Genomic DNA, 26,003 nt, shown 5'->3' with positions numbered 1-26,003 from the left:
CCGGATATTCCCCACACCCGGAATAAATCCTGCCGGATATTCCCCACACCCGGAATAAATCCTGCTGGATATTCCCCACAATCTGAAGCTCTCTTCTCACTGCTGTCATCAGGAAGGAGGTACAGGAGCCTCAGGACCCACACCACCAAGTTCAGGGACAGTTATTACCCCTCAACCATCAGGAAGGAGGTTCAGGAGCCTCAGGACCCACACCATCAGGTTCAGGGACAGTTATTACCCCTCAACCATCAGGAAGGAGGTACAGGAGCCTCAGGGCTCACACCACCAGGTTCAGGGACAGTTATTACCCCTCAACCATCAGGAAGGAGGTACAGGAGCCTCAGGACCCACACCACCAGGTTCAGGAACAGTTATTACCCCTCAACCATCAGGAAGGAGGTACAGGAGCCTCAGGACTCTCACCACCAGGTTCAGGGACAGTTATTACCCCTCAACCGTCAGGCTCTTGAAGCAAAGGGGAGAACTTCATTCAACTTCACTCGCCCCCACCATTTTTAAAAATTTATTTATTAATTTTTTAGAAAATTACAAAGAATAAATATAATGATAAAATAGTAAGAAGAGAAAAATAACATTGACCCTCCCCCTCCCCTTAACCCTTGTCTAAAGAAAGAAAAATAAAAGAAAGAAAGAAGAGAAAGATTGCCTGGATATCAGAGGATCCCCACATGCTCCATGGAGTTCAAAATAATTTTAATTTTAATTTTTACTTTCCCCAATTACTTTATAATTTTATCTTCAAAGGACCTATGTATTTAATCCTATCTTTTGTAAGTGTGGGAGCCAAATCTTCAAAAATATATCACATTCATTTCTTAGATTGTATGTAATTTTTTCAAGTGGAATTCATCTATGTATTTCATTATTCCAACGATCCATGGTTAAACATAAATCAGATTTCCAAGTAACTGCGATAACTTTTTTGGCTACTGCCAATGCAATTTCGCCCCCACCATTGAACTGTTTCCACAACCAATGGACTCACTTTCAAGGACTCTTAGCCCAGGCTCAAGATATTTATTGTCAGTTGCCTTTTTTTTTTCTGTATTTGCACGGTTTGTTGTATTTTGCACGCTGGTGTGATGCCTACGTTGGTGCAGTCGTTCATTGATTCTGTCATGGTTACCGTTCTGTCGGTTTGTTGAGCATGCCTATATACAATGACGTACATCTACCTCGATCATAAATGGAACTTCGTCCCAGTCCTGGGTCACTCTCATTGTGGTCATACTTTTCAACAATAGCGTGCAGATTGGCGCTCTTTCTGAAAGCGTGGCTTACAATTTTCTCGTCCCTGTGCGGTCCGCCTGTTTTCGTCTGCCCGCTGTGCTCTATCCTGTGCAGTTGCATTCTCCTGGAGACCTGCAGTGATCTGGTGCACACCAGTCCCCACCCCACCCGGCCACAACCGCAGTCCGACCTGCTTAGCCAGGACGGCTTCTGTCTGGACTTCGCAGATTTTGTTCACGCTCGTTTTTATTTCTGCGTGCAATTCAATCGCGAAATCCGTCTGCTGTTCCCATTGACACTGGAATTTCAACCGCTCTTTTACATGCAAGTTGGGCTTGACTAAGGGGCCTTTTGAAATTCCAGAGGCGAAACGATCTCTCGGTGCATCATTGAACCCCATCGCTGAACTGACGCTGCGCAGACAGTTCCTTCGATCCAGCCTTAGACCCCGACACGGACTCCCTTTTGATTCCACCTATGAAGTGTAAACTGTTCTGCGATCAGCGAAGGTCGCAGTTCTAAATGTTCCTGCACTACTTTCACGACATCAGCAAAGCTCATTTTGGCTGGTTTGGTTGGAGCAGTCAAACTCCTAAGCGTTCCTTCAAACCCAATGCTCTCAGCAAAACTGGCACTTGTGTTCCCCATTGGCTATTTAATTTCCTTCAAAATATTGCTCAATTCACTCAGTACACATTAGCCAGTTATCTGTTATGCCATCAAGTGCCTCTAACTTTCCAGCGGAGCCAGACATTTCTGCTTCCTCCCTATTTATCAACTCCGCTACCCAGTATGCATGGGTCATCCATTTTCTGCCTTTCTCCCTCTCAACCGCCCCCCTGCTTTTCCCAAGTTCTTTTTTAACCTAACTCTCTCTCTCGCGGAGAAAAGGCGCCCTGCGTTTCAACGGGGCAGGCCGTCGTCTCGGGCTTGCTTCAGAACCTGCTGAGGGATATTGAGGGATAGTGCGGAGCACACTGGCGCGCCAGCCTGCAGGACGTTCCACTGACGACGCGAACCCCTCCCATGCCCGATCGGCTCGCTGAGTGTCACTGCAACATCTCCGCCTCCTGAGGAAAACTAGGTCTGTGCTTCTTGTCGAAAAAAATCTGCATGGTCAGTGAAACCGAAAATTTCAGTTCACTTCGGCCGGAGCGCGTCACTGTTGTTCCTTACGCACCTTAACCATGATTTTAAAATTCTCTCTCTCCTTGTTTTCCTCCCTTCTATCACCAAATACTTTTATTTTAAAAGAGCGGCCTCAATTTGTGAAATGTTTTCAACGTTAGAATTCTTCTTTGGGACTGGCCTGTTATCAAAAACTATTGGAGGGGGTTACACAATGCCCTACAAGGCATCTTTAAATGTGAAATACCCTTGGAGAGTAAGATCATATATTCTGGGTATATACCTCCGGAATGGTTGAAAAAGTGATAAATATTTAATGAATATACTCTTGGTGGCTGGTAATAAGACTCTTACTAGGAAATGGTTATCACAGGAGAGCCCAACTTTAAATACATGGATGGAAATTACAATGGACATTTACAAAATGGAGAAGATAACAGCATCTGTTAGTCATAAGCTGGAACAATTTGATTCATACTGGGAAAAAATGATTTAACTACATAATGCCTCTTAGGCCTGATTTTATTCTCACAAATCAATGAATCTGTTGTAAAAAAAAGGATCACTCCACACTTGTACATAGTTCTTTCCTTTTGCTTGTTTTTTCTTTCCACTCTTTCCTATAAGTGTATACCTCCGATAAATACGTTGTGGAGATTTGTGACAAATATGATTATATGATATATATGTCTAATGTCTGAAATACATCTTATGGAAATGTTTGATGATGAACTTCAATAAAAAAAATTACAAAAAAAAGAGAAAAAAACACTATCTAATGGGGGTCAGGAGGGACAGCCTGGAGACTCCCGCAAAGTGGGAGGTGTGTTCTGCCCCTTTAGTCACAAAAGATTGGCTTTGCAGGGGCAGCAGGCTATCGAGAATGCAAATAGGACATTGGCCTTCATCGCTAGAGGGAATGAGTTTAAGAACAGGGAGGTCACGCTGCAACTGTATAGGGTACAGGTGAGGCCGCACCTGGAGTACTGCGTGCAGTTCTGGTCTCCGTACTTGAGGAAGGATAGACTGGCTTTGGAGGTGGTGCAGAGGAGGGTCACCAGGTTGATTCCAGAGATGAAGGGGTTAACCTGTGAGGAGAGATTGAGTCGCCTGGGACCATACTCGCTGGAATTCAGAAGAATGAGAGGAGATCTTGTAGAAACATGTAAAATTATGAAAGGGACAGGTAAGATAGAGGCAGGAAAATTGTTAGCAGAGGCAGCTGAGGTTGGTAAGTCTCTGGATATTTTTCATAGACACGTGCAAACGAGAACCATCTTGCCGAAAACTCGGACGCGAGGCTAACGAGGGAGAGGGCAGAGCAAACACCAGGATGCCCACACGCAGGATATTCAACTGAACTTTATCGATAACTCCGCTTGTACAGCACGCGAACTCCTCCCCTGTGGGATTGGCCTAGAAATAACACTATTAACTACAACGACACTTCATAATTCCAAAACACTAAACTATTCAGAAGGAAAACACGGGGCCGGGGATGACCTGCCTGTTTTAATTTGTGAGGCGCGCAACGAGACGGTGGCATAAAAACGTGTGTCTTTTCCATACTTTTACACACACCGGAAATGCATTATGTAAACATCAGGGAATTGCTTAATCACACAATATATTTACAGTATTACTTAAATATTACTGACATGTGAATGCACGACAAGTGTGGGGAGGGGCAGGAGGATGGAGGGGTGGGGAAGAGGGAAGCAGAGAAGGGAGGAGTGGGGTGAGAGAAGGGTGTGCAGGAGGGGCAGCGAGGATGGAGGGGAGTGGGAGAGGGGTGGTGAGGAGGGAGGGAGGAGTGGGGTGAGAGAAGGGTGTGCAGGAGGGTTAGCGAGGATGGAGGGGAGTGGGAGAGGGGTGGTGAGGAGGGAGGGAGGAGTGGGGTGAGAGAAGGGTGTGCAGGAGGGTTAGCGAGGATGGAGGGGAGTGGGAGAGGGGTGGTGAGGAGGGAGGGAGGAGTGGGGCGAGACAAGGGTGTGCAGGAGGGTCAGCGAGGATGGAGGGGAGTGGAAGAGGGAGAAGGAGTGGGGTGAGAGACGGGTGTGCAGGAGGGGCAGCGAGGATGAAGGGGAGTGGGAGAGGGGCGGTGAGGAGGGAGGGGTGCGGAAGGGGATGCTGGAGGGGGAAATTGGGGATTGAGGAGGAAGGGAGAGGGGTGGGGGAAAGTCATGGGAGAGCAGTTGTGAGGGAGTCGGGCAGTGAGGGAGGAGTAACATTTGGTTTTGTAAAATTTGATTCTGGTGCAATTTTTTTTTAAAAAAAAGTTAGTCATTTTCCCTGCTGTCTGCCCTATATAAGCTTGCAAACGCATCGTGGCAGTTGGCAGCCCCCTTTTTCACCCACCACCAATTTGCACCCCGTATCCAAATAATCAAGAACTCCTATTGCCGCTAGTCCCTTCAACAGAGGGGCAGATTGGCCGCCCGGGGTGTGGGTAGGGGAAGAGAGTGCCGGCGAGCGGCCGGAGACGGTAGCATGTCCCCGGTCCCGCCACCAGCGTCCGCCGGCGCTGCAGAGGGAGTTCAGCTCCCCGCTCTGCGCCATCTTGTCCCTGCATCTCCTCCTCGGCCAAGGGGGCAGGAGGGCGGACCGGCCTTTCGCCATCTTTGTGAGGAGCGACCGTGCGCATTTCAAAAGAAATTTCATATTAGCCAAAGTAACGTCAAGGATTGTCAGGGAAGCGGGGGGGGTGGGGGGAAACTGTGATAACATTCGCCTTTTTGTGTGTGTGTGTGCCCCTCCCAGCTGACCTCACCAAGATGGCGCCGTCGCCCTTTTGAACGAAGCGTGCGGAGGGAGCGGGGCTCGTCTCTGCTCGGCTCGGCTCGGCTCGGCTCGGCGGCTCGGCTCGGCGGCTCGGCTCGGCTCGGCGGCTCGGCTGCTCGGCTCGGCGGCTCGGCTCGGCTCGGCTCGGCTCGGCTCGGCTCGGCTCGGCTCGGCTCGGCTCGGCTCGGCGGCTCGGCTCGGCTCGGCGGCTCGGCTGCTCGGCTCGGCGGCTCGGCTCGGCGGCTCGGCTCGGCTCGGCTCGGCTCGGCTCGGCGGCTCGGCTCGGCGGCTCGGCTCGGCGGCTCGGCTCGGCGGCTCGGCTCGGCTCGGCTCGGCTCGGCGGCTCGGCTCGGCTCGGCTCGGCGGCTCGGCTCGGCTCGGCGGCTCGGCTCGGCTCGGCTCGGCTCCCTCCCAGTTCCTGCCTTCCACTTCCGCCGTCCGTCGGCCGGCCGGGTGCATTGACGGTGCTGCAAAGAGCGTCTTCCCCCCTCCTCTCGCTCAGGCGACCGCAGGCCCCGGAATGGACCCCATGAAGGCACAGCAGCTGGCCGCCGAGCTGGAGGTGGAGATGATGGCCGACATGTACAACAGGTTGGTCCGGGGAGGGGGGGAGAGAGGGTGGGAGAGGGAGGTAATAGGAGGGGTAGAGAAAGAGGGAGGGAGGTAATAGGAGGGGTAGAGAAAGAGGGAGGTAATAGGAGGGGTAGAGAAAGAGGGAGGGAGGTAATAGGAGGGGTAGAGAAAGAGGGAGGGAGGTAATAGGAGGGGTAGAGAAAGAGGGAGGGTGGGTGGGAGAGGGAGGTAATAGGAGGGGTAGAGAAAGAGGGAGGGCGGGAGGAGAGGGAGGTAATAGAAGGGGTAGAGAAAGAAGGAGGGCGGGAGGAGAGGGAGGTAATAGAAGGGGTAGAGAAAGAGGGTGGGAGGAGAGGGAGGTAATAGAAGGGGTAGAGAAAGAGGGAGGGTGGGAGGAGAGGGAGGTAATAGGAGTGGTAGAGAAAGAGGGAGGGAGGGTGGGAGGAGAGGGAGGTAATAGAAGGGGTAGAGAAAGAGGGAGGGTGGGAGGAGAGGGAGGTAATGGGGTAGAGAAAGAGGGAGGGCGGGAGGAGAGGGAGGTAATAGAAGGGGTAGAGAAAGAGGGAGGGAGGGTGGGAGAGGGAGGTAATAGAAGGGGTAGAGAAAGAGGGAGGGAGGGTGGGAGAGGGAGGTAATAGGAGGGGTAGAGAAAGAGGGAGGGTGGGAGGAGAGGGAGGTAATAGAAGGGGTAGAGAAAGAGGGAGGGTGGGAGGAGAGGGAGGTAATAGAAGGGGTAGAGAAAGAAGGAGGGTGGGAGGAGAGGGAGGTAATAGAAGGGGTAGAGAAAGGGAGGGTGGGAGGAGAGGGAGGTAATAGAAGGGGTAGAGAAAGAGGGAGGGCGGGAGGAGAGGGAGGTAATAGAGGGGGTAGGGAAAGAGGGAGGGAGGTAATAGGAGGGGTTAGATATGGCCCTTGTGGCTAAAGGGATCAGGGGGTATGGAGAGAAAGCAGGTACAGGGTTCTGAGATGGATGCTCAGCCATGATCGTACTGAATGGCGGTGCAGGCTCGAAGGGCCGAACGGCCTCCTCCTGCACCTATTTCCTATGTCTCTTTGGGTAGGGAAAGGGGAGGGGGGAGAGAGAGACAGAGGGGTGGGTTGGAGGGAGCAACGGGCTGGGTTTTGTAAACCTTCCGGCATCTGGAACCAGGGATGGGCAAGTGAGACAGGCCCATCTGCTCCCTGCTTGGGTTAGTCCAGTCACCTCCGCCCGTCCCCGGACCTCTTGCTTAATGGTGTGTAAAAAAAAAATAAGATAGATCGAGACTTTGTCGATCCCCGAGGAAATTACAGTGTCACCGAAGTGCACAGATATACAAATATTAGAAGAGAAATAAAGAATAAAATAGGTTATCTCTAACAATCTAACAGGAGGGGGGGTCATCACTCCCCTGACTCATTACAGAGCCCAATGGCTGGGGGTAGGAATGACCCCACACAGCACGGTTGTCCCAGTCCATTATCGAAAGCGTGCCTCTGCTCAGCCAGGGTGTCTTGCAGAGGGCGAGAAACATTGTCCAGAATTGCCGGGGGGGGGGGGGGTCCTTCGTCCTCGCACGGCCCCCCTTGTGTCCGGTCTGACTCCGATAACAGAGCCAGACTCTCTAATCAGTGTCTCGGCCCGAAACGTCGACAGCTCTTCTCCTTCTCAATGCCTGCTGCCTTCCACCAGCACTTTGTGTTTTTTCATTTATCTCCAGCGTCTGCAGGTTCACTCATGTTGCCTTCTCCCTGTAGATGCTGCCCGGCCTGCTGCCTTCCACCAGCACTTTGTGTTTTTTCATTTATCTCCAGCGTCTGCACATTTCCTGGTGTTTGCTCTGATCAGTGTATTGAACCTGTTGGCATCACCCACGTTGACACCACTTCCGCAGAACAGCACCACAGAAAAGATTGTACTGCCGACAACAGACAGGTAGAACGTGTGAAGGAGAGGCCTGCACACTCCAGAGGATCCCAGTCTCCTCGGGAAGTAGAGGCGACTCCGGCCCTCCGTGTTGGAACTTCACCCGAGCCTGCCCTCCAGGTGAACCCCCGGGTCCTCGCCTCCTCGCCATCGATAGTAACGGGCAGCGGTGCAGAGTTGGGCTTCCTCAAGTCCGGCAGCATCTCCTTTGTCCCACTGATGCCCAGCGGCAGATGACTCAGCCGGGGGCCCTGTATTCATCCTCCCGTCCTCCCTTTCTCCACCCAACTGTTGCGGAGTCGTCAGAGAATTTCCGCAGGTGGCGTGACCCGGTGTTGTGTCTAAAGTCCGGGGTAGACAGGAAGGGAGCCATGACGGTGCCCCCGTGTTGCTTGTGGCCGTGTCTGACACGCAGCTGTGAAGCCGAACTGTGGCCCGCCCTGCTTTCAGCCTTTCCCGTCTCTGTGCCTGTCCAAGTGTTCAGCGTTGTTACTGTACCCGCCTCCGCCGTAGACGGACCCGCCTCTGGCTGAAAGGTTTGCCCCCGGGGTCCTGATTAAAATCTATCTCCCCCACTAGAAATCCAGGCCCTCCAGTTTTTGATTCCCCGACTCTGCGGGGGGGATAGACAGTGTGTGTCTGTGCGTTACGCATGTCTGTCGGGACACCTGTGCGCTTCACAGAATAAAGTGATCTCTCTCCAATGGGTGACCTTGCACTCTCACCGTAAACCCCCCCCCCCCGGTGCCTCGAGTCCCGCCAACAGCCTCCTAAATCCCCCTCGGCACCCTACGCGAGGTCACTCCTACCCTCAATAATGAGTCGACCTATAGCCGGGGGACTTGAGAAACTGAGTTACAGAGAAAGGTTGAACAGGTTAGGACTTTATTCCCTGAAGCGTAGGAGAATGAGGGGAGATTTGATAGAAGTGTTTAAAATTATGATGGGTATAAATAGAGTGAATGCAAGCAGCCTTTTTCCACTGAGGCCAGGGGAGGAAAAAACCAGAGGTCATGGGTTAGGGGTGAAGAGGGAAAAGTTTAAAGGGAACATGGGGGGGGCTTCTTCACACAGAGTGGTGTGAGTGTGGAATGAGCTGCCAGATGAAGTGGTAAATGCGGGCTCACTTTTGACATTTAAGAAAAACTTGGACAGGTACATAGATGAGAGGGGTATGGAGGGATATGGGCCGGGTGCAGGTCAGTGGGACTAGGCAGAGAAATGGTTCAGCACAGCCAAGAAGGGCCGAAAGGCCTGTTTCTGTGCTGTAATGTTCTATGGGAGTGATGACCTCCTCCTGTTAGACTGTGTGAGATAACTTTTTAATATTCTTTCTTACTTCTAATTTTTTTTTCAATATCTGTGCACTGTGACACCTTCCTATCTTTTATTTTCTGCCGTTAAGCAAGGGGTCCATGGGCGGACAGGGGTGACGAGCTGAGCTGGGGACCAGCCCAAGCCAGGGGCAGGCGGGCTGAAAGGGCCTGTTGCGCTTGCCCGTCCCCAGGCCCAGACGCAAGCGGGGATTTATCGCCTGAATCCAGCTCGCTGGCGTCTGTCCAGAACTCGGTAGGCCCGAACTCGACCATGCCAACGTCCCCGTTGCATCTCTCTCCTCTCACCTTAAACCTGCGTCCCTGGTTCTCATCAACCCTTAAAAGTCTGCACGTTCACTCGACTGTATAGTGATGCAGCTATAAAGAAGGCAAGACAGCGGCTATATTTCATTCGGGAGTTTGAGGAGATTTGGTTTGTCCACTAAAATACTTGAAAACTTCTACAGTTGTACCGTGGAGAGCATTCTGACAGGCTGCATCACCGTCTGGTATTGGAGGGGGGTGGGGGAATAGAAATAAGCTGCAGAGAGTTGTAAAATTAGTCGGCTCCAGCACGGGCACCAGCCTCCGCCGTATCCGAGACATCGTCAGGGAGCCTCAGGAAGGCAGTGTCCGTCACTAAGGACCCCCACCCCCCAGGACATGCCCCCTTCTCACTGTCACCGTCGGGAAGGAGGTACAGGAGCCTGAAGGCACACACTCAGCGATTCAGGAACAGCCTCTTCCCCTCCGCCATCAGGGAGGAGGTACAGGAGCCTGAAGGCACACACTCAGCGATTCAGGAACAGCCTCTTCCCCTCCGCCATCAGGGAGGAGGTACAGGAGCCTGAAGGCACACACTCAGCGATTCAGGAACAGCCTCTTCCCCTCCGCCATCAGGGAGGAGGTACAGGAGCCTGAAGGCACACACTCAGCGATTCAGGAACAGCCTCTTCCCCTCCGCCATCAGGGAGGAGGTACAGGAGCCTGAAGGCACACACTCAGCGATTCAGGAACAGCCTCTTCCCCTCCGCCATCAGGTAGGAGGTACAGGAGCCTGAAGGCACACACTCAGCGATTCAGGAACAGCCTCTTCCCCTCCGCCATCAGGGAGGAGGTACAGGAGCCTGAAGGCACACACTCAGAGATTCAGGAACAGCCTCTTCCCCTCCGCCATCAGGGAGGAGGTACAGGAGCCTGAAGGCACACTCTCAGCGATTCAGGAACAGCCTCTTCCCCTCCGCCATCAGGGAGGAGGTACAGGAGCCTGAAGGCACACACTCAGCGATTCAGGAACAGCCTCTTCCCCTCCGCCATCAGGGAGGAGGTACAGGAGCCTGAACTCCATGTTTACCCTGTGTCAGGGTTTCTTGATATCCAGAGCCTGGGCTGACACCTTACTGCCCTGTTGTCCTGTTTATTATTTATCGTAATGCCTGCACTGTTTTGTGCACTTTATGCAGTCCGGGGTAGGTCTGTAGTCTAATGTAGCTTTTTATTGTGTTGTTTTTGCGTAGTTCAGTGTAGTTTTTGTACTGTTTCATGTAGCACCATGGTCCTGAAAAACGTCGTCTCGTTTTTTTTTACTGTGTGCTGTACCAGCAGTTATGCTCGAAATGACGATTAAAAAGTGACTTGACTTAATTGTACCCCTGCTGTCAGGTGATCACATTTCACGACCGATACCGTAACTCGGCCCCCCGCGTCCCAGCGGCATCCCCGTAAACCTCCCCCTGCCCTCTCTCCAGCTCCGTAACGTCTTCCCTACAGCCGGGCAAACACAGCATCTTTACTCGAGTGTCCTGGCTTGCCGAGCAACCCCGTCCCAACCACCCTACCTCTCCGCCCTCAGCCAGCCGTGTGCCCATACCCGAGGGGATAGACCCTTCCAGTAATTCGGTGACCAAAACTGCACACAATACTCCAGATTCAGCTTTACCGATGCCTTATACAACCTCACCATAACATTCCAATATCAAGAACGTGAAATGATGAGTCCATCAGTCGTGAAAACATTTCAGTGATGGGGACGAGTGAAGTTATGTCCTTTGGTTCAAGAGCTTTATATCTGAGGGGTAATAACTGTCCCTGATCCTGGTGGTGTGGGTCCCGAGGCTCCTGTACCTCCTTCCTGATGGTTGAGGGGTAATGACTGTCCCTGAACCTGGTGGTGTGGGTCCTGAGGCTCCTGTCCCTCCTTCCTGATGGTTGAGGGGTAATGACTGTCCCTGAACCTGGTGGTGTGGGTCCTGAGGCTCCTGTACCTCCTTCCTGATGGTTGAGGGGTAATAACTGTTCCTGAACCTGGTGGTGTGGGTCCTGAGGCTCCTGTACCTCCTTCCTGATGTTTGAGGGGTAATAACTGTCCCTGATCCTGGTGGTGTGGGTCCCGAGGCTCCTGTACCTCCTTCCTGATGGTTGAGGGGTAATGACTGTCCCTGAACCTGGTGGTGTGGGTCCTGAGGCTCCTGTCCCTCCTTCCTGATGGTTGAGGGGTAATGACTGTCCCTGAACCTGGTGGTGTGGGTCCTGAGGCTCCTGTACCTCCTTCCTGATGGTTGAGGGGTAATAACTGTTCCTGAACCTGGTGGTGTGGGTCCTGAGGCTCCTGTACCTCCTTCCTGATGTTTGAGGGGTAATAACTGTCCCTGATCCTGGTGGTGTGGGTCCCGAGGCTCCTGTACCTCCTTCCTGATGGTTGAGGGGTAATAACTCTTCCTGAACCTGGTGGTGTGGGTCCTGAGGCTCCTGTACCTCCTTCCTGATGGTTGAGGGGTAATAACTGTTCCTGAACCTGGTGGTGTGGGTCCTGAGGCTCCTGTACCTCCTTCCTGATGGTTGAGGGGTAATAACTCTTCCTGAACCTGGTGGTGTGGGTCCTGAGGCTCCTGTACCTCCTTCCTGATGGTTGAGGGGTAATAACTGTCCCTGAACCTGGTGGTGTGGGTCCTGAGGCTCCTGTACCTCCTTCCTGATGGTTGAGGGGTAATAACTGTCCCTGAACCTGGTGGTGTGGGTCCTGAGACTCCTGTACCTCCTTCCTGATGGTTGAGGGGTAATAACTGTCCCTGAACCTGGTGGTGTGGGTCCTGAGGCTCCTGTACCACCTCCTTGATGGTTGAGGGTTATTAACTGACAGTGAACCTGGTGGTGTGTCCTGAGGCTCCTGTACCTCCTTCCTGTTGGTTGAGGGGGAATAACTGTCCCTGAACCTGGTGGTGTGGGTCCCGAGGCTCCTGTACCTCCTTCCTGATGGTTGAGGGGTAATAACTGTCCCTGAACCTGGTGGTGTGAGTCCTGAGGCTCCTGTACCTCCTTCCTGATGGTCGAGGGGTAATGACTGTCCCTGAAACTGGTGGTGTGAGTCCTGAGGCTCCTGTACCTCCTTCCTGATGGTTGAGGGGTAATAACTGTCCCTGAACCTGGTGGTGTGGGTCCTGAGGCCGTGATATGCTGGGCCAGTCAGTCTCCACTGCAGATCTCCAGATGGTCGTCAAAGTTTTCCATGTCATGACCAACCATGGCCTGCGTCTAGCCCTCAAAAGCTGGGGTCCATGTACCCCTTTGCTTAATGGTATTGGGTCAAGGCGTTCAAAAACAAGGTGGTGTTTGGGAGCCTCAGCTCGCAACCTTTCCCATCCGTGGCCGTGTCTGGGCGCCTTTCAAATGTAGGAAAGATTTCCCGGGGTGTTTGTTTAACTCCTCCAGCGGCCCCCACCCCTGACAGCCCTGTTTTAACCCTAACCTCATTACGGACGGTTTATTGAGTTGCATTGACTTTGAACTTACATCCTTCGTATACGTGAGCAGTAAAAATCTTCACGTCTCTGTCTAAAAGTGCAAATTATAGTAATTTATAATACTATGTACAACAGGACGGTCTATATAACATAGAAATACAGTTGTGTCAGTGTGAATTAATCAGTCTGACGGCCTGGTGGAAGAAGCTGTCCCGGAGCCTGTTGGTCCTGGCTTTTATGCTGCGGTACCGTTTCCCGGATGGTGGCAGCTGGAACAGTTTGTGGTTGGGGTGACTCGGGTCCCCAATGATCCCTCGGGCCCTTTTTACACCCCGTCACTGTAAATGTCCCGAGTAGTGGGAAGTTCACATCTACAGATACGCCGGGCTGTCCGCACCACTCTCTGCAGAGTCCTGCGATTGAGGGAAGTACAGTTCCCGTACCGGGCAGTGATGCAGCCAGTCAGGATGCTCTCAATTGTGCCCCTGTAGGAAGTCCTCAGGATTTGGGTGCCCATACCAAACTTCCTCAACCGTCTGAGGTGAAAGAGGGGCTGTTGTGCCTTTTTCACCCCCCAGCCGGTGTGTACAGACCACGTGAGATCCTCGGTGATGTTTATGTCGAGGAAATTAAAGCTGTTCACCCTCTGAACCCCAGGTCCATTGATATCAATAGGGGTCAGCCCGTCTCCATTCCTCCTGTAATCCACAACCAGCTCCTTTGTTCTTGAGACATTGTGGGAGAGGCTGTTTTCTTGACAGCTCTGTGTCAGGGTGATGACTTCCTCCCCTGTAGGGCACCTCGTTATTGTTTGAGATTAGGCCAGTCAGTGTAGCATTGGTGGCAAATTTGATTCGCAGATTGGAGCCGTGGGTATACAGGGGGTAAAGGAGGGCCAGTTAACCTGCCGGCTACTCCTTTGGAGCGCGGGAGGGAATCGGAGCGCCTGGCAGAAGCCCACGCGTTCCGCGTGGAGGGCGGGCAGGGAGCCTGGCAGACGCCCCGGAGCTGCGTTAATGGCTCCCGACCCACTCTGCTTGAGAAAAGGATGTCTGCCTGGTGTTACAAACAGAAAGAAAGGCGCACAGATACAGTCGCTCAATGGGATCAGGCCCCGTGGCCCATCTCGGCCACGCCCAGCCATTTTAGACCGCTGACCCCCGTCGAGCTGCACCGTGACCACAGCCCTCCCATCCGGGCGCCCCTCCGAAAACTTCCCTTCAACGTTGGGATCGAGTTTGTGCCCACCGTCTCAATTGGCAGCTCGCTTCCACCCCCCCGCACTCTCACCACCTCCTGAGCCAAGAATTTCCCCTCCTGTTCCCCTTCAACCTTTCACCTCTCACCCTTAACCCACGACCTCCGGTTCCAGTCTCGCCCGACCTGAGTGGGGAAAACCCTGCTTGCGTTTGCCCCCTCTGCATCCGTCTAGCAAATCTCCCCCCCCCCCCCCCCCCATTCTCCTACGCTCCAGGGAATAAAGCCCTGACAGATCCAAGTGACTCTAGTCCTCGAGGCCCGGAAAGGTGCTTGTAAATTTTTCCCTGCGCTCTTTCAATCCTACTTACATCTTCCCTGGAGGTGGGCGAGCAAACACTGCCGGCAGTGCTGAGAATCGGGCCTCACCGACGTCCTCTACGACCCCAACACAACGTCTCATCTCCTGTACTCGGTACTTCTGATCTGTGAAGGCCTGTGTGCTTTCTTTTATGACCCGATCTGACCGTGACGCCACTTTCAGGGAGCTGCGGATCGATAGCAAAGATCCCCCCCCATTTTCCTACGCGCCGGAGAATACAGTACCTGCCTCGTCGATCTTTCCTTGTAACTCGTCTACCCCCCCCCAGAGCGGCCAACGTCCTTGTAAGTTTCCTCCGCACTCCTTCAACCTTCCCCGGGGGTGGGAGGACGAAACCCACGCACGCTACTCCGAATCCGTCCACACCGCCGTCTCGGACAGTTTCGACGCAATATCGCGTCTCCTGCACCTTCCGGTTTGTGAAGGCAGATGGGCCAGTGGCTTTCTCTCCTTTCCGTCATTCCTGACGGAGGGTCTCGGCCCGAAACGTCGACAGCGCCTCTCCCTGTGGATGCTGCCCGGCCTGCTGCGTCCCACCGGCACTTTGTGTGTGGAGCTCTCTTTACGGCCCTGTCTGCCTGCGACGCCACTTTCGAGGAATTAGGGACCTGTACTCCCAGATCCCTTTGTTCTTCTGCACTCCTCGGTGCCCTGCCGATCGCTGTGCAAGAACGACCCTGCTTGGTTCTACCAAAGTGCAGCTCTTCTCACTTGCCTGCATCGAATCCCGGCTGCCATTTTGTTTTCTCCAGCCCATTTCCCCCCCCCGCTGGTCCAGATCCCTCCGCGAGCCTGGATCGCCTTCCCCGCTGTGCGCCGCTCCCCCCCCCCCCCCCCCCCCCCCCCCGGTCTCGGCGTCTCCCGCAAATTCTCTGACCCGGTTCACCGCGTTGACGGTCGACCGCGACGACAGACCGCAGCGGGCCCGTCTCCGAGCCCCGCGGCTCTCCGCCGGTCACAGGCCTCCGGTCGGAGAGGCGGCCCCTCCCTGGCTTCTCCCGCCGAGCCGGTGGCCGATCTGAATTTCGGTGTCACGGTGGAGGGGTGGGACAGTGGGATGGAGACGCGCGAGGCGCCCCTCCCCTCGAGCGAGGTGAAGCAAATCCTCGGCCCCCGCGACCAGGGTCACGCGGAGCCGCCGGGGCAGATCCCGAGAGCTGGTTATGCGACCACAGGCGCCAGGCAGACAATCTCTGCTGAGCGACGATAGTGGCCGGGCGGGGGGAGGTCACCCGTCTTTGTAAAGACACGGCCCAGGGGAAGGCCACAGCAAACCACTTCTGTGGAACAATCGCGAAGGGCGTAGTGAGCGAGCGAACAGGCTACGGAGGGAGACGGCAGGCGGAGTCCGTGTCTCCCCGCGTCCGGGACGCCAGCACCCGGCTCTCCCTCGCCCCTTTGCGAACCTGCTGAGCAGGGAGCTGGCCTTGCCCCAGTGTCTGATTGGTCTTCGGACCTCTGCAGACGTTAAGGCAGTGCGCGGCGGCGTTCGGGGCTCCCTCTGGGCTCTCGCCTCTGCCGGCCCTGGCAGTCCCGGGTGGGGATTCGGAAATACCGTCGTGCTCATTCGGAGAGGGATTCTCCGCTGCTGTTCCCGGACAGAACTACACCAGACTGTGTGAGACAGCACAAGGCTACACTGACTACGTAAAACCACATAAAAACTACACTAGACTATGAGAGACAGCACAAGGCAGCATTGACTACGTAAAACAACATAAAAACTACACTGGACTGTGTGAGACAGCACAAGGCTACACTGACTACGTAAAACAACATAAAAACTACACTAGACTGTGTGAGACAGCACAAGGCGACACTGACTACATAAAACAACATTAAAAACTACACTAGACTGTGTGAGACAGCACAAGGCTACATTGACTACGTAAAACAACACAAAAACTACACTAGACAGTGTGAGACAGCACAAGGCTACACTGACTACGTAAAACAACATAAAAACTACACTAGACTGTGTGAGACAGCACAAGGCGACACTGACTACATAAAACAACATTAAAAACTACACTAGACTGTGTGAGACAGCACAAGGCTACACTGACTACGTAAAACAACACAAAAACTACACTAGACAGTGTGAGACAGCACAAGGCTACACTGACTACGTAAAACAACATAAAAACTACACTAGACTGTGTGAGACAGCACAAGGCTACACTGACTACGTAAAACAACATAAAAACTACACTAGACAGTGTGAGACAGCACAAGGCTACACTGACTACGTAAAACAACATAAAAACTACACTCGGCTGTGTGAGACAGCACAAGGCTACACTGACTACGTAAAACCACATAAAAACTACACTCGACTGTGTGAGACAGCTCAAGGATACACTGACTACGTAAAGCGACATAAAAACTACACTAGACTGTGTGAGACAGCACAAGGCTACACTGACTACGTAAAACAACATAAAAACTACACTAGACTGTGTGAGACAGCACAAGGCTACACTGACTACGTAAAACAACATAAAAACCACACTAGACTGTATGAGACAGCACAAGGCTACACTGTCTACGTAAAACAGCATAAAAACTGCACTAGACTGTGTGAGACAGCACAAGGCTACAGTGACTACGTAAAACAACAAAAACCACACTAGACTGTGTGAGACAGCACAAGGCTACACTGTCTACGTAAAACAGCATAAAAACTGCACTAGACTGTGTGAGACAGCACAAGGCTTCACTGACTACGTAAAACTACATAAAAACTACACTAGACTGTGGGAGACAGCACAAGGCTACACTGACTACGTAAAACAACATAAAAACTACACTAGACTGTGTGAGACAGCACAAGGCTACACTGACTACGTAAAACAACATAAAAACTACACTAGACTGTGTGAGACAGCACAAGGCCACACTGACTACGTAAACCAACATAAAAACTACACTAGACTGTGTTGGACAGCACAAGGCTACACTGACTACGTAAAACAACATAAAAACTACACTAGACTGTGTTGGACAGCACAAGGCTACACTGACTACGTAAAACAACATAAAAACTACACTAGACTGTGTTGGACAGCACAAGGCTACACTGACTATGTAAAACAGCATAAAAACTACACTAGACTACAGACCTGCACAGTACTACATGAAGTGCACAAAACAGTGCAGTAATTAATAAACAAGACAATAGGCACAGTAGAGGACAAATTTCAATATAATAATGAATGATGTAGATGTCAGTCCATGCTCTGGGGATTGAGGAGTCTGATAGCTTGGGGGAAGAAACTGTTACATAGTCTGGTCATGAGAGCCCGAATGCTTCGGAGCCTTTTCCCAGACGGCAGGAGGGAGAAGAGTTTGTATGAGGGGTGCGTGGGGTCCTTCATAATGCTGTTTGCTTTGCGGATGCAGTGTGTGGTGTAAATGTCCGTGATGGCGGGAAGGGAGACTCCGGATGACCTTCTCGGCCGCGTGCTGGCTTCCCGCGCTTTGTACGTGTTCCCGGTCACTTGCCATCCGTAGCTGTTACGGGGGGGGGGGGGGGGGGCACGATGATCGGAAGGAAGTAATAACGGGGCAAGTTCTTTGCCCGGAGGGGTAGGTGCATTGAACGCCCTGTGCGGGCAGTGGTAAAAACGAGATAGTTTGGGGACGTTTCAGCAACCTGAGGCACAGGTGAGGCCTCAGAATAGAGGGGGCGTCCTTTCAGAGCGGAGGTGAGGAGGGATTTATTTAGCCGGAGGGGGTGGGATATCTGTGGAATTCGTTACCACGGGCAGCTGTGGGGGGGGAGGGGCAAGTCTTTACGTATATTTAAGGCAGGGGATGATAGGTTCTTGATTGGACAGGACTTGAAGGGGTAGGGGGAGAGGGCGGGATTTTGGGGCTGTTATGAACCCCGTAACTGAGTCATTTACCAGCAAAGATAGAGAGGTCCGTTGGAAGTCTGATGGTACTATTTTTACCAGTATTTATTGATAAAAATACACAAAAATAATATCAAGGCAAGCATACTGATAATATACGTCTTCAATACTAAATCTAAAAGCGCAGGATAATAATACTCAATAAGAAATAGCTCTATCGTTGTCTAGGGGATAATGTATTGTCCAATGGAAATATAAAAGTCACTTTAGTTCATTCAGGCTGCAGCGTTTTGGTTGGAGAGAAAGACGGGCTAAAACTTGCCCCAGTCCTTTCATGACGTCAATCCTTCGAGAGTCGTTGGGAGTTGGTTTCCCCGTTGTTAGCTAAAAACCGTTCTTCCGTGGTAAAGGCCACCGGTTCCGGGGCAAATGGAAACGGACGCACGTAGCCTCCCCACCGGCTTCCGCTATTACGGGATCGCTGGCGTTTCTTCTGGTGCGTCTGAGGGGCTGTTCCCACAGACCCTCTTTTATCCTGACTCACAGGGTCGCAGATGTCAATCAGGTTGGGATGATGCAATCCCTTCACCAACCTCCCCCTCGGTTCATTGCCTGGGGGCTTCGATGCATCGCACAGGATTCAATACACAATCCCATCTCCAAGAGACAATAGCTGGTATCAAAGATTCTGCCTTTCGGAGGCCAGGACACATTCCAAACTCTTTGTGGATTCTGCATGTCTTTCTCTCATTTCCTGGGTCTCCTGAACTGACTTAATAGTGATCTTGCGATCCTTACAAAGGAGGGGGGCTACCCCGCACCCTTCGGCCCCTCAGAGCTGTGGCACATCCGTAACAGGGGGCTGAGAGGGAAATGGGATAGTCACGATGAGGTGGCAGTATAATCGACTCTACTCCTGTATCTTGTGGACCACGGTCGGGGGGAGGGGGGCAGCGGGAAGCCCCGCAGAGACACTCTGTGTTGATCAGTAAGCCGATTGTTTGGAATCGAGCGACCTGGGCCTGGTGTCTCGGGGCTGGGCGCGTCTGCACCCACGTCACTACCCCCTTTACACCCCCCCCCCCACCCCGTTACTTCATCCCTGCCCCCGTCCCGCACTCCACCCTCGCCATTCCCAACATCCTTTGCTCCTGCCAGATTTAACAGACTGGCCGTCCGCGCCACGTGATAATGCCCTGTCGGCACCCTGTCCATCCGCCTATCGTGCCTTTTGCACGGTACTCTACGTGGTGACTGAGCATGTATTGTTGCTTTATAAAACATTTTTAAAATACAAAGATCAGGCTTATGATCACCAGCATATGTCATGAAATTTGTTAACTGAGCAGCCACAGGACAGTGAAATGCTCGATAATATAGAAATAACTAAATATATAAATTGAAGTAGATATACGTCAACGTCACTAAATAGTTAAATTAGGAACAGTGCAAAAATAGAAATAATTTATTTCAGCTAAAAAGACTTTCGTCAGACCCCACTTGGAGTACTGTGCTCAGTTCTGGTCGCCTCACTACAGGAAGGATGTGGAATCTATAGAAAGGGTGCAGAGGAGATTTACAAGGATGTTGTCTGGATTGGGGAGCGTGCCTTATGAAAACAGGTTGAGTGAACTCGGCCTTTTCTCCTCGGAGTGACGGAGGATGAGAGGTGACCTGATAGAGGTATACAAGATAATGAGATGCAATGATGGTGTGGATAGTCAGAGGCTTTTTCCCCAGGGCTGAAATGGCTAACACGAGGGGGCACAGGTTTATGGTGCTGGGCAGTAGATACAGGGAGATGTCAGGGGTAAGTTTTTCACTCAGAGAGTGGTGAGTGTGTGGAACGGGCTGCCGGTGACGGTGGTGGAGGTGGATACGATAGGGGCTTTTAATAGACTCCTGGATAGGTACATGGAGCTTAGAAAAAATAGAGGTCTGGGAGTTGGGGAATTCTAGGCAGCTTCTAGAGTAGGTTACAGGGTCAGCACAACATTGTGGGCGGAAGGGCCTGTGATGTACTGTCGATCTCTATGGTCTAAATTTGATACCCTGGTTTAAGACCATGCTTAATTTACTAATACAATTGTTCCGTTGGGCATTTTAATTCATGCAGATTTTCTCAAAATGCAAGAATTGTTCCTTTGCAGTATTTCACTTTTGCTGGTTCAAATAAGAATTCAGTTGAATAAGTTGGGCTTGTTGAATTAGCCAACAGCCAAAGTATTCTTTTCGAGAGGGAGCGCAGGAACGTTCCCGAGAGAGGGGGGGGCCGTTTTTGAGGGAGGTCAGGACGGAATAAGACAGAGGAGAGAAACGGACAACGAATATAGCGAGAGAACCTGGTGAAAGGCTCGGAGGGATAAGTTTGGAAGGAAAGATACCGATGTCAGAAAATCCTCACGTGCAGACCTCGGTCTCTCAGAGATTGTGAGGATAACTTTTGGTGAGCTAGCTAGCACACAACCCGGGAGAAAGTTGGATTCCGGGACTCGGGATACAGGGCAAAGATGGTTCGGGAAGGCAGGGACCTGGTTGTGGCCACCAAGCCTGGAGTGACCTCTCACCTCGAGCCTGTGGCCTCTCGCCTTGAACCCTTTGACCTCAGTGTTTAAACTCTCCAACCTGCTGTGGGGGGGGGGGGGGGGCGGGGGCGGTGGCCGTCCATTTTATCCACACCTCTGGTAAACCTCACCTCGCTCCCCCTTGGCCTCCTTCGCTCTGGACAGAACGTTCCCACGGCCCCTGTCCCCCCTCTCCTTGTAACTCGGACATTTGATTACTGATTTAATTGTTGGGAGTGAATGGGAAGGGGTGGGGTCTATTGGGAGTGCGGACGGTGGGGGTGAACGGGAAGGGGTGGGGTCTATTGGGAGAGCGGACGGTGGGGGTGAACGGGAAGGGGTGGGGTCTATTGGGAGAGCGGACGGTGGGGGTGAACGGGAAGGGGTGGGGTCTATTGGGAGTGGGGACGGTGGGGGTGAACGGGAAGGGGTGGGGTCTATTGGGAGTGTGGACGGTGGGGGTGAACGGGAAGGGGTGGGGTCTATTGGGAGTGCGGATGGGCATCTGTGGAGACAGAGCGAGGCCCTGGGGACGGGGAGATATTCTGCTCCGATTTGGCGAGCCAGGACTGAGCTGTGGGAACCTCTTCTCTCTCTTCCCCCCAGGATGACGCAGGCCTGCCACCGCAAGTGCGTGCCCCCCCACTACAAGGAGCCCGAGCTGTCGAAGGGTGAGTCCGTCTGCCTGGACCGCTGCGTGGCCAAGTACCTGGACGTCCACGAGCGACTGGGCCGCAAGCTGACAGAGCTCTCCGTGCAGGACGAGGAGCTGATGCGCAAGATGCAGCAGGGCTCCATCGGACAGTGAAGAGGCCGTCGTTTGGGGGGGTGCTCTGACCGCGCGCACCCACCTCCTGACCTCTCCCAGAAAGACTGATGTGACGTCTGCCCTCATCAAGATGGCCACCGGACTGGGAGCGTCGCCTGCTCAGTGGTGGTGATGGGGGGGGGGGGTGGTTGGTGGGTGGTGGTAAACAGAGACCATTGTGTTGGGGTTCCCCCCCCCCGTCCCGTCCCATTCCCTCTCCCTGGAGGAGCTGCTTCCCTTGTCCGCTCGACGTGGTGGCTGACCTTAACAAGATGGCCTCCAGCCCGGGCGGACGGGCGCCAGGTGTCGGCTGGGGAGGGTGTGTGGGGTGGCAGCGAGGTTCCTGGGTGTCTGAGGGGGAGGGGCGGAGGGTGAGGGCAGAAAGGGGTGGGGTCCCAGTTCAGAGCATCGTTGGCGGGAGTGTGTCCCCTCCGTCGTCACGTCTCCGGGATTGCTGGACGCTATGCAAATTTTTAAAAGTATATATATATATATATATATATATCGGAGACAACTGAAATGGAAAACTCTCGCCCTTCCCAGCGACGAGACGAGAGGCAGCGGTCCACCCACAGGTTCCGAGTGAGGCACTGTGCGGCTTTCGACCTGTGGAAGTAATAAACCAGTTTGTTTTGTTAAAATGTCCATCGCAATTCCTCTGGTTTCTAGGAACTTTGTTGTCATGATGCTCGCTCGCCCTGACATCAGACACACACAGGGAAGACTCTGCAGATGCAATGCGCGGAGAATACTCGCCAGGCCGGGCAGCATCCGTGGAGTGGAACAAACAGCCGACATGTCGGTGGGAGACTGGCAAGTGGGTGGAAAAGGGGGGGGGGGAATGAAGTAAGAAGCTGAGAGGTGATGCCAGTGATTGGGACTGCGGGATTAATGCACCTGTGGCCAAATTTGCCGATGATACAAAGGTAGGTGGAGGAGCGGGTAGTGCTGAGGAAACAGAGAGACTTGGATAGTTTAGGGGAACGGGCAAAGAAGTGGCAAATGAAATACAAAGTTGGAAAGTGTAGGGTCATGCACTTCGGTAGAAGAAATAAATGGGCAGACTGTGAATTAAATGGGGAGAGAATTCAAAGTTCTGAGATGCAATGGGACTTGGGAGTCCTCGTTCGGGATACCCTGAAGGTTGAGTCGGATGCAATGTTGGCATTCATTTCTGGAGGAAAAGAATCCAAGAGCAGGGATGTGATAGACAGAGTTGACGTGAATAGGCTGTTTCCATTGAGAGTAGGGGAGATTCAAACGAGAGGACATGATTTGAGAGTTAGGGGGCAGAAGTTTAAGGGAAACACGAGGGGGTATTTCTTTACTCAGAGAGTGATAGCTGTGTGGAATGAGCTTCCTGTAGAAGTAGTAGAGGCCAGTTCAGTTGTGTCATTTAAGGTAAAATTGGATAGGTATATGGACAGGAAAGGAATGGAGGGTTATGGGCTGAGTGCGGGTAGGTGGGACTAGGTGAGATTAAGAGTTCGGCACGGACTAGGAGGGCCGAGATGGCCTGTTTCTGTGCTGTGGTTGTTATATGGTGACGTTGAGGGTCTGTAACACACTCGAGAGACCACACTTGGGAGTATTGTGTGCAGTGTTGGGCTCCTTATTTTAGAAAGGATATACTGACATTGGAGAGGGTTCAGGGAAGATTCACGAGAATGATTCCAGGAATGAGAGGGTCACTGTATCAGGAACATCTGTCAGCTCTTGGGCTGTATTCCCTGGAGTTCAGGAGAATGGGGGGGGGTCTCAGAAACATTGTGAATGTTCAAAGGCCTGAACAGTTTAGATATGTCAAAGTTATTCCCCATGGTAGGGGAGTCTAGGACAGCAGGGCTTGACTTAAGGATTGAAAGAAGCTCATTTCGAACAGCTGCAGAGAAATCAGTCAGAGGGTGGTAAATCTGTGGAATTTGTTACCACGAGCAGCTGTGGAGGCCAAGTCATTGGGTGTATTTAAGGCGGAGATAGATAAGTTCTTGTTTAGTCAGGGCAACAGAGGGTATGGGGAGTGGGGTTGACTGGGAGAACGGGACGAATCCATGATTGAATGGCGGAGCAGGCTCGGTGGGCCGAATGGCCAGCTTTTTAATCTCTTATGGTGACAGGCGGATCGGGTAAAGAGCTGAAGAAGGAGGAATCTGATAGGAGGATGGGCAGGGAGGAGGAGAGAAGGGGTGAGGGGGAAGCCCGAATGAGGAATGGAAAAAGGAGGGAGGAAGAAATGACTCACAAGCATGCGGGCATGGACATGGATTTCTCCCAACAAGCCCGGTAATTTGAGTTTAGACCACTGCCCTACCCTCTCTACGCCACCGATCAACTGGCAGATGATCCAACACAGCCAATGTTGGCAGAATCCCGGATGGTGACGAGGAGGCGTATGGGAGCGGTGTTGGTCACCCGCGGGCGTGTTCAGGCAATGACCTGGCAGTCCTGGTCGATAAGGACAAGGAACTCATTGGGAACTTGAAGCCAAGGTAACGCAAAATGAGTCCAAGGAAAAGACGCTTCGGGGCAAAACTCTTCGGCGTGACGGGAAAAGGAGTTGAGCAGTCAATTTAAAAGGTGGGCGGGGGGAGAGGAGAGAGACTCACACACACAAGGTGACGGGAAACCAGGAGTGGGAGGGATGAAGTACTGAGCTGGGAGGTTGGTTGGTGAACGAGATACAGGGCTGGAGAAGGGGGAGTCTGATAGGAGAGGACAGAAGTCTGATAGGAGAGCTGGGAAGTGATTGGTGATTGAGATACAGGGCTGGAGAAGGGGGAGCCTGATAGGAGAGCTGGGAAGTGATTGGTGAACGAGATACAGGACTGGAGAAGGGGGAGTCTGATAGGAGAGCTGGGAAGTGATTGGTGAACGAGATACAGGACTGGAGAAGGGGGAGTCTGATAGGAGAGGACAGAAGTCTGATAGGAGAGCTGGGAAGTGATTGGTGATTGAGATACAGGGCTGGAGAAGGGGGAGCCTGATAGGAGAGCTGGGAAGTGATTGGTGAACGAGATACAGGGCTGGAGAAGGGGAAGTCTGATAGGAGAGCTGGGAAGTGATTGGAGAACGAGATACAGGACTGGAGAAGGGGGAGTCTGATAGGAGAGGACAGAAGTCTGAGGGGAGCTGGGAAGTGATTGGAGAACGAGATACAGGACTGGAGAAGAGGGAGTCTGATAGGAGAGAACAGAAGGCTGACAGGAGAGCTGGGAAGTGATTGGTGAACGAGATACCGGGCTGGAGAAGGGGGAGTCTGATGGGAGAGGACAGAAGTCTGATAGGGGAGCTGGGAAGTGATTGGTGAACGAGATACAGGACTGGAGAAGGGGGAGTCTGATAGGAGAGGACAGAAGTCTGATAGGAGAGCTGGGAAGTGACTGGTGAACGAGATACAGGACTGGAGAAGGGGGAGTCTGTTAGGAGAGGACAGAAGACTGATAGGAGAGCTGGGAAGTGATTAGTGAACGAGATAGAGGACTGGAGAAGGGGGAGTCTGATAGGAGAAGACAGAAGTCTGATAGGGGAGCTGGGAAGTGACTGGTGAACGAGATACAGGGCTGGAGAAGGGGGAGTCTGAGAGGAGAGGACAGAAGTCTGATAGGAGAGCTGGGAAGTGACCGGTGAACAAGATACAGGACTGGAGAAGGGGGAGTCTGTTAGGAGAGGACAGAAGTCTGATAGGAGAGCTGGGAAGTGATTGGTGAACGAGATACAGGACTGGAGAAGGGGGAGTCTGATAGGAGAAGACAGAAGTCTGATAGGAGAGCTGGGAAGTGATTGGTGAACGAGATAGAGGACTGGAGAAGAGGGAGTCTGATAGGAGAGGACAGAAGTCTGGTAGGGGAGCTGGGAAGTGATTGTTGAATGAGATACAGGGCTGGAGAAGGGGGAGTCTGATAGGAGAGGACAGAAGTCTGATAGGAGAGCTGGGAAGTGGGTTGGTGAACGAGATACAGGGCTGGAGAAGAGGGAGTCTGATAGGAGAGGACAGAAGTCTGATAGGAGAGCTGGGAAGTTGGTGAATGAGATACAGGACTGGAGAAGGGGGAGTCTGATAGGAGAAGACAGAAGTATGATAGGGGAGCTGGGAAGTGACTGGTGAACGAGATACAGGGCTGGAGAAGTGGGACTCTGATAGGAGAGGACAGAAGTCTGATAGGACAGCTGGGAAGTGATTGGTGAACAGAAACAGGGCTGGAGAAGGGGGAGTCTGATAGGAGTAGACAGAAGTCTGATAGGACAGCTGGGAAGTGATTGGTGAACGAGACACAGGACTGGAGAAGGGGGAGTCTGATAGGAGAGGACAGAAGTCTGATAGGGGAGCTGGGAAGTGATTGGTGAACGAGATACAGGACTGGAGAAGGGGGAGTCTGATAGGAGAGGACAGAAGTCTGATAGGGGAGCTGGGAAGTGATTGGTGAACGAGATACAGGGCTGGAGAAGGGGGAGTTTGATGGGAGAGCTGGGAAGTGATTTGTGAACGAGACACAGGGCTGG

General features: G+C 52.7%; 1 protein-coding gene across 2 annotated transcripts; it reads left to right on the top strand.

Moving 5' to 3' along the window:
- The first annotated feature begins 5,472 nt into the window (after nucleotides 1–5,472).
- Nucleotides 5,473–22,148, top strand: timm10 (translocase of inner mitochondrial membrane 10 homolog (yeast)). 2 transcript variants are annotated; one of them, XM_059963202.1, is made up of 3 exons: nucleotides 5,473–5,751; nucleotides 7,528–7,759; nucleotides 21,302–21,435. In XM_059963202.1, exons 1-3 carry the CDS (start codon nucleotides 5,681–5,683, stop codon nucleotides 21,368–21,370), a joined length of 372 nt encoding a protein of 123 aa, XP_059819185.1. In that variant the 5' UTR covers nucleotides 5,473–5,680; the 3' UTR covers nucleotides 21,371–21,435. The 2 variants fall into 2 exon arrangements, with proteins under 2 accessions (XP_059819185.1, XP_059819186.1); XM_059963203.1 differs by lacking the exon at nucleotides 7,528–7,759 and having other exon boundaries at nucleotides 5,526–5,751; nucleotides 21,302–22,148.
- The last annotated feature ends 3,855 nt before the right edge of the window (nucleotides 22,149–26,003 follow it).

The sequence above is a fragment of the Hypanus sabinus genome, unplaced genomic scaffold, assembly GCF_030144855.1.
Source record: "Hypanus sabinus isolate sHypSab1 unplaced genomic scaffold, sHypSab1.hap1 scaffold_982, whole genome shotgun sequence".
Taxonomy (NCBI): Eukaryota; Metazoa; Chordata; class Chondrichthyes; order Myliobatiformes; family Dasyatidae; genus Hypanus; species Hypanus sabinus.
This window is presented reverse-complemented; position numbering and strand designations above follow the sequence as displayed.

Bases quoted from the DNA above. Each gene is read 5' to 3' on its own strand.
- timm10 (XM_059963202.1), top strand. From the start codon at position 5,681: ATGGACCCCATGAAGGCACAGCAGCTGGCCGCCGAGCTGGAGGTGGAG. The intron at 5,752-7,527 runs GTTGGTCCGGGG...ATTTATCTCCAG, and splicing joins ATGGCCGACATGTACAACAG to CGTCTGCACATTTCCTGGTG. The intron at 7,760-21,301 runs GTGAACCCCCGG...TCTTCCCCCCAG, and splicing joins CACCCGAGCCTGCCCTCCAG to GATGACGCAGGCCTGCCACC.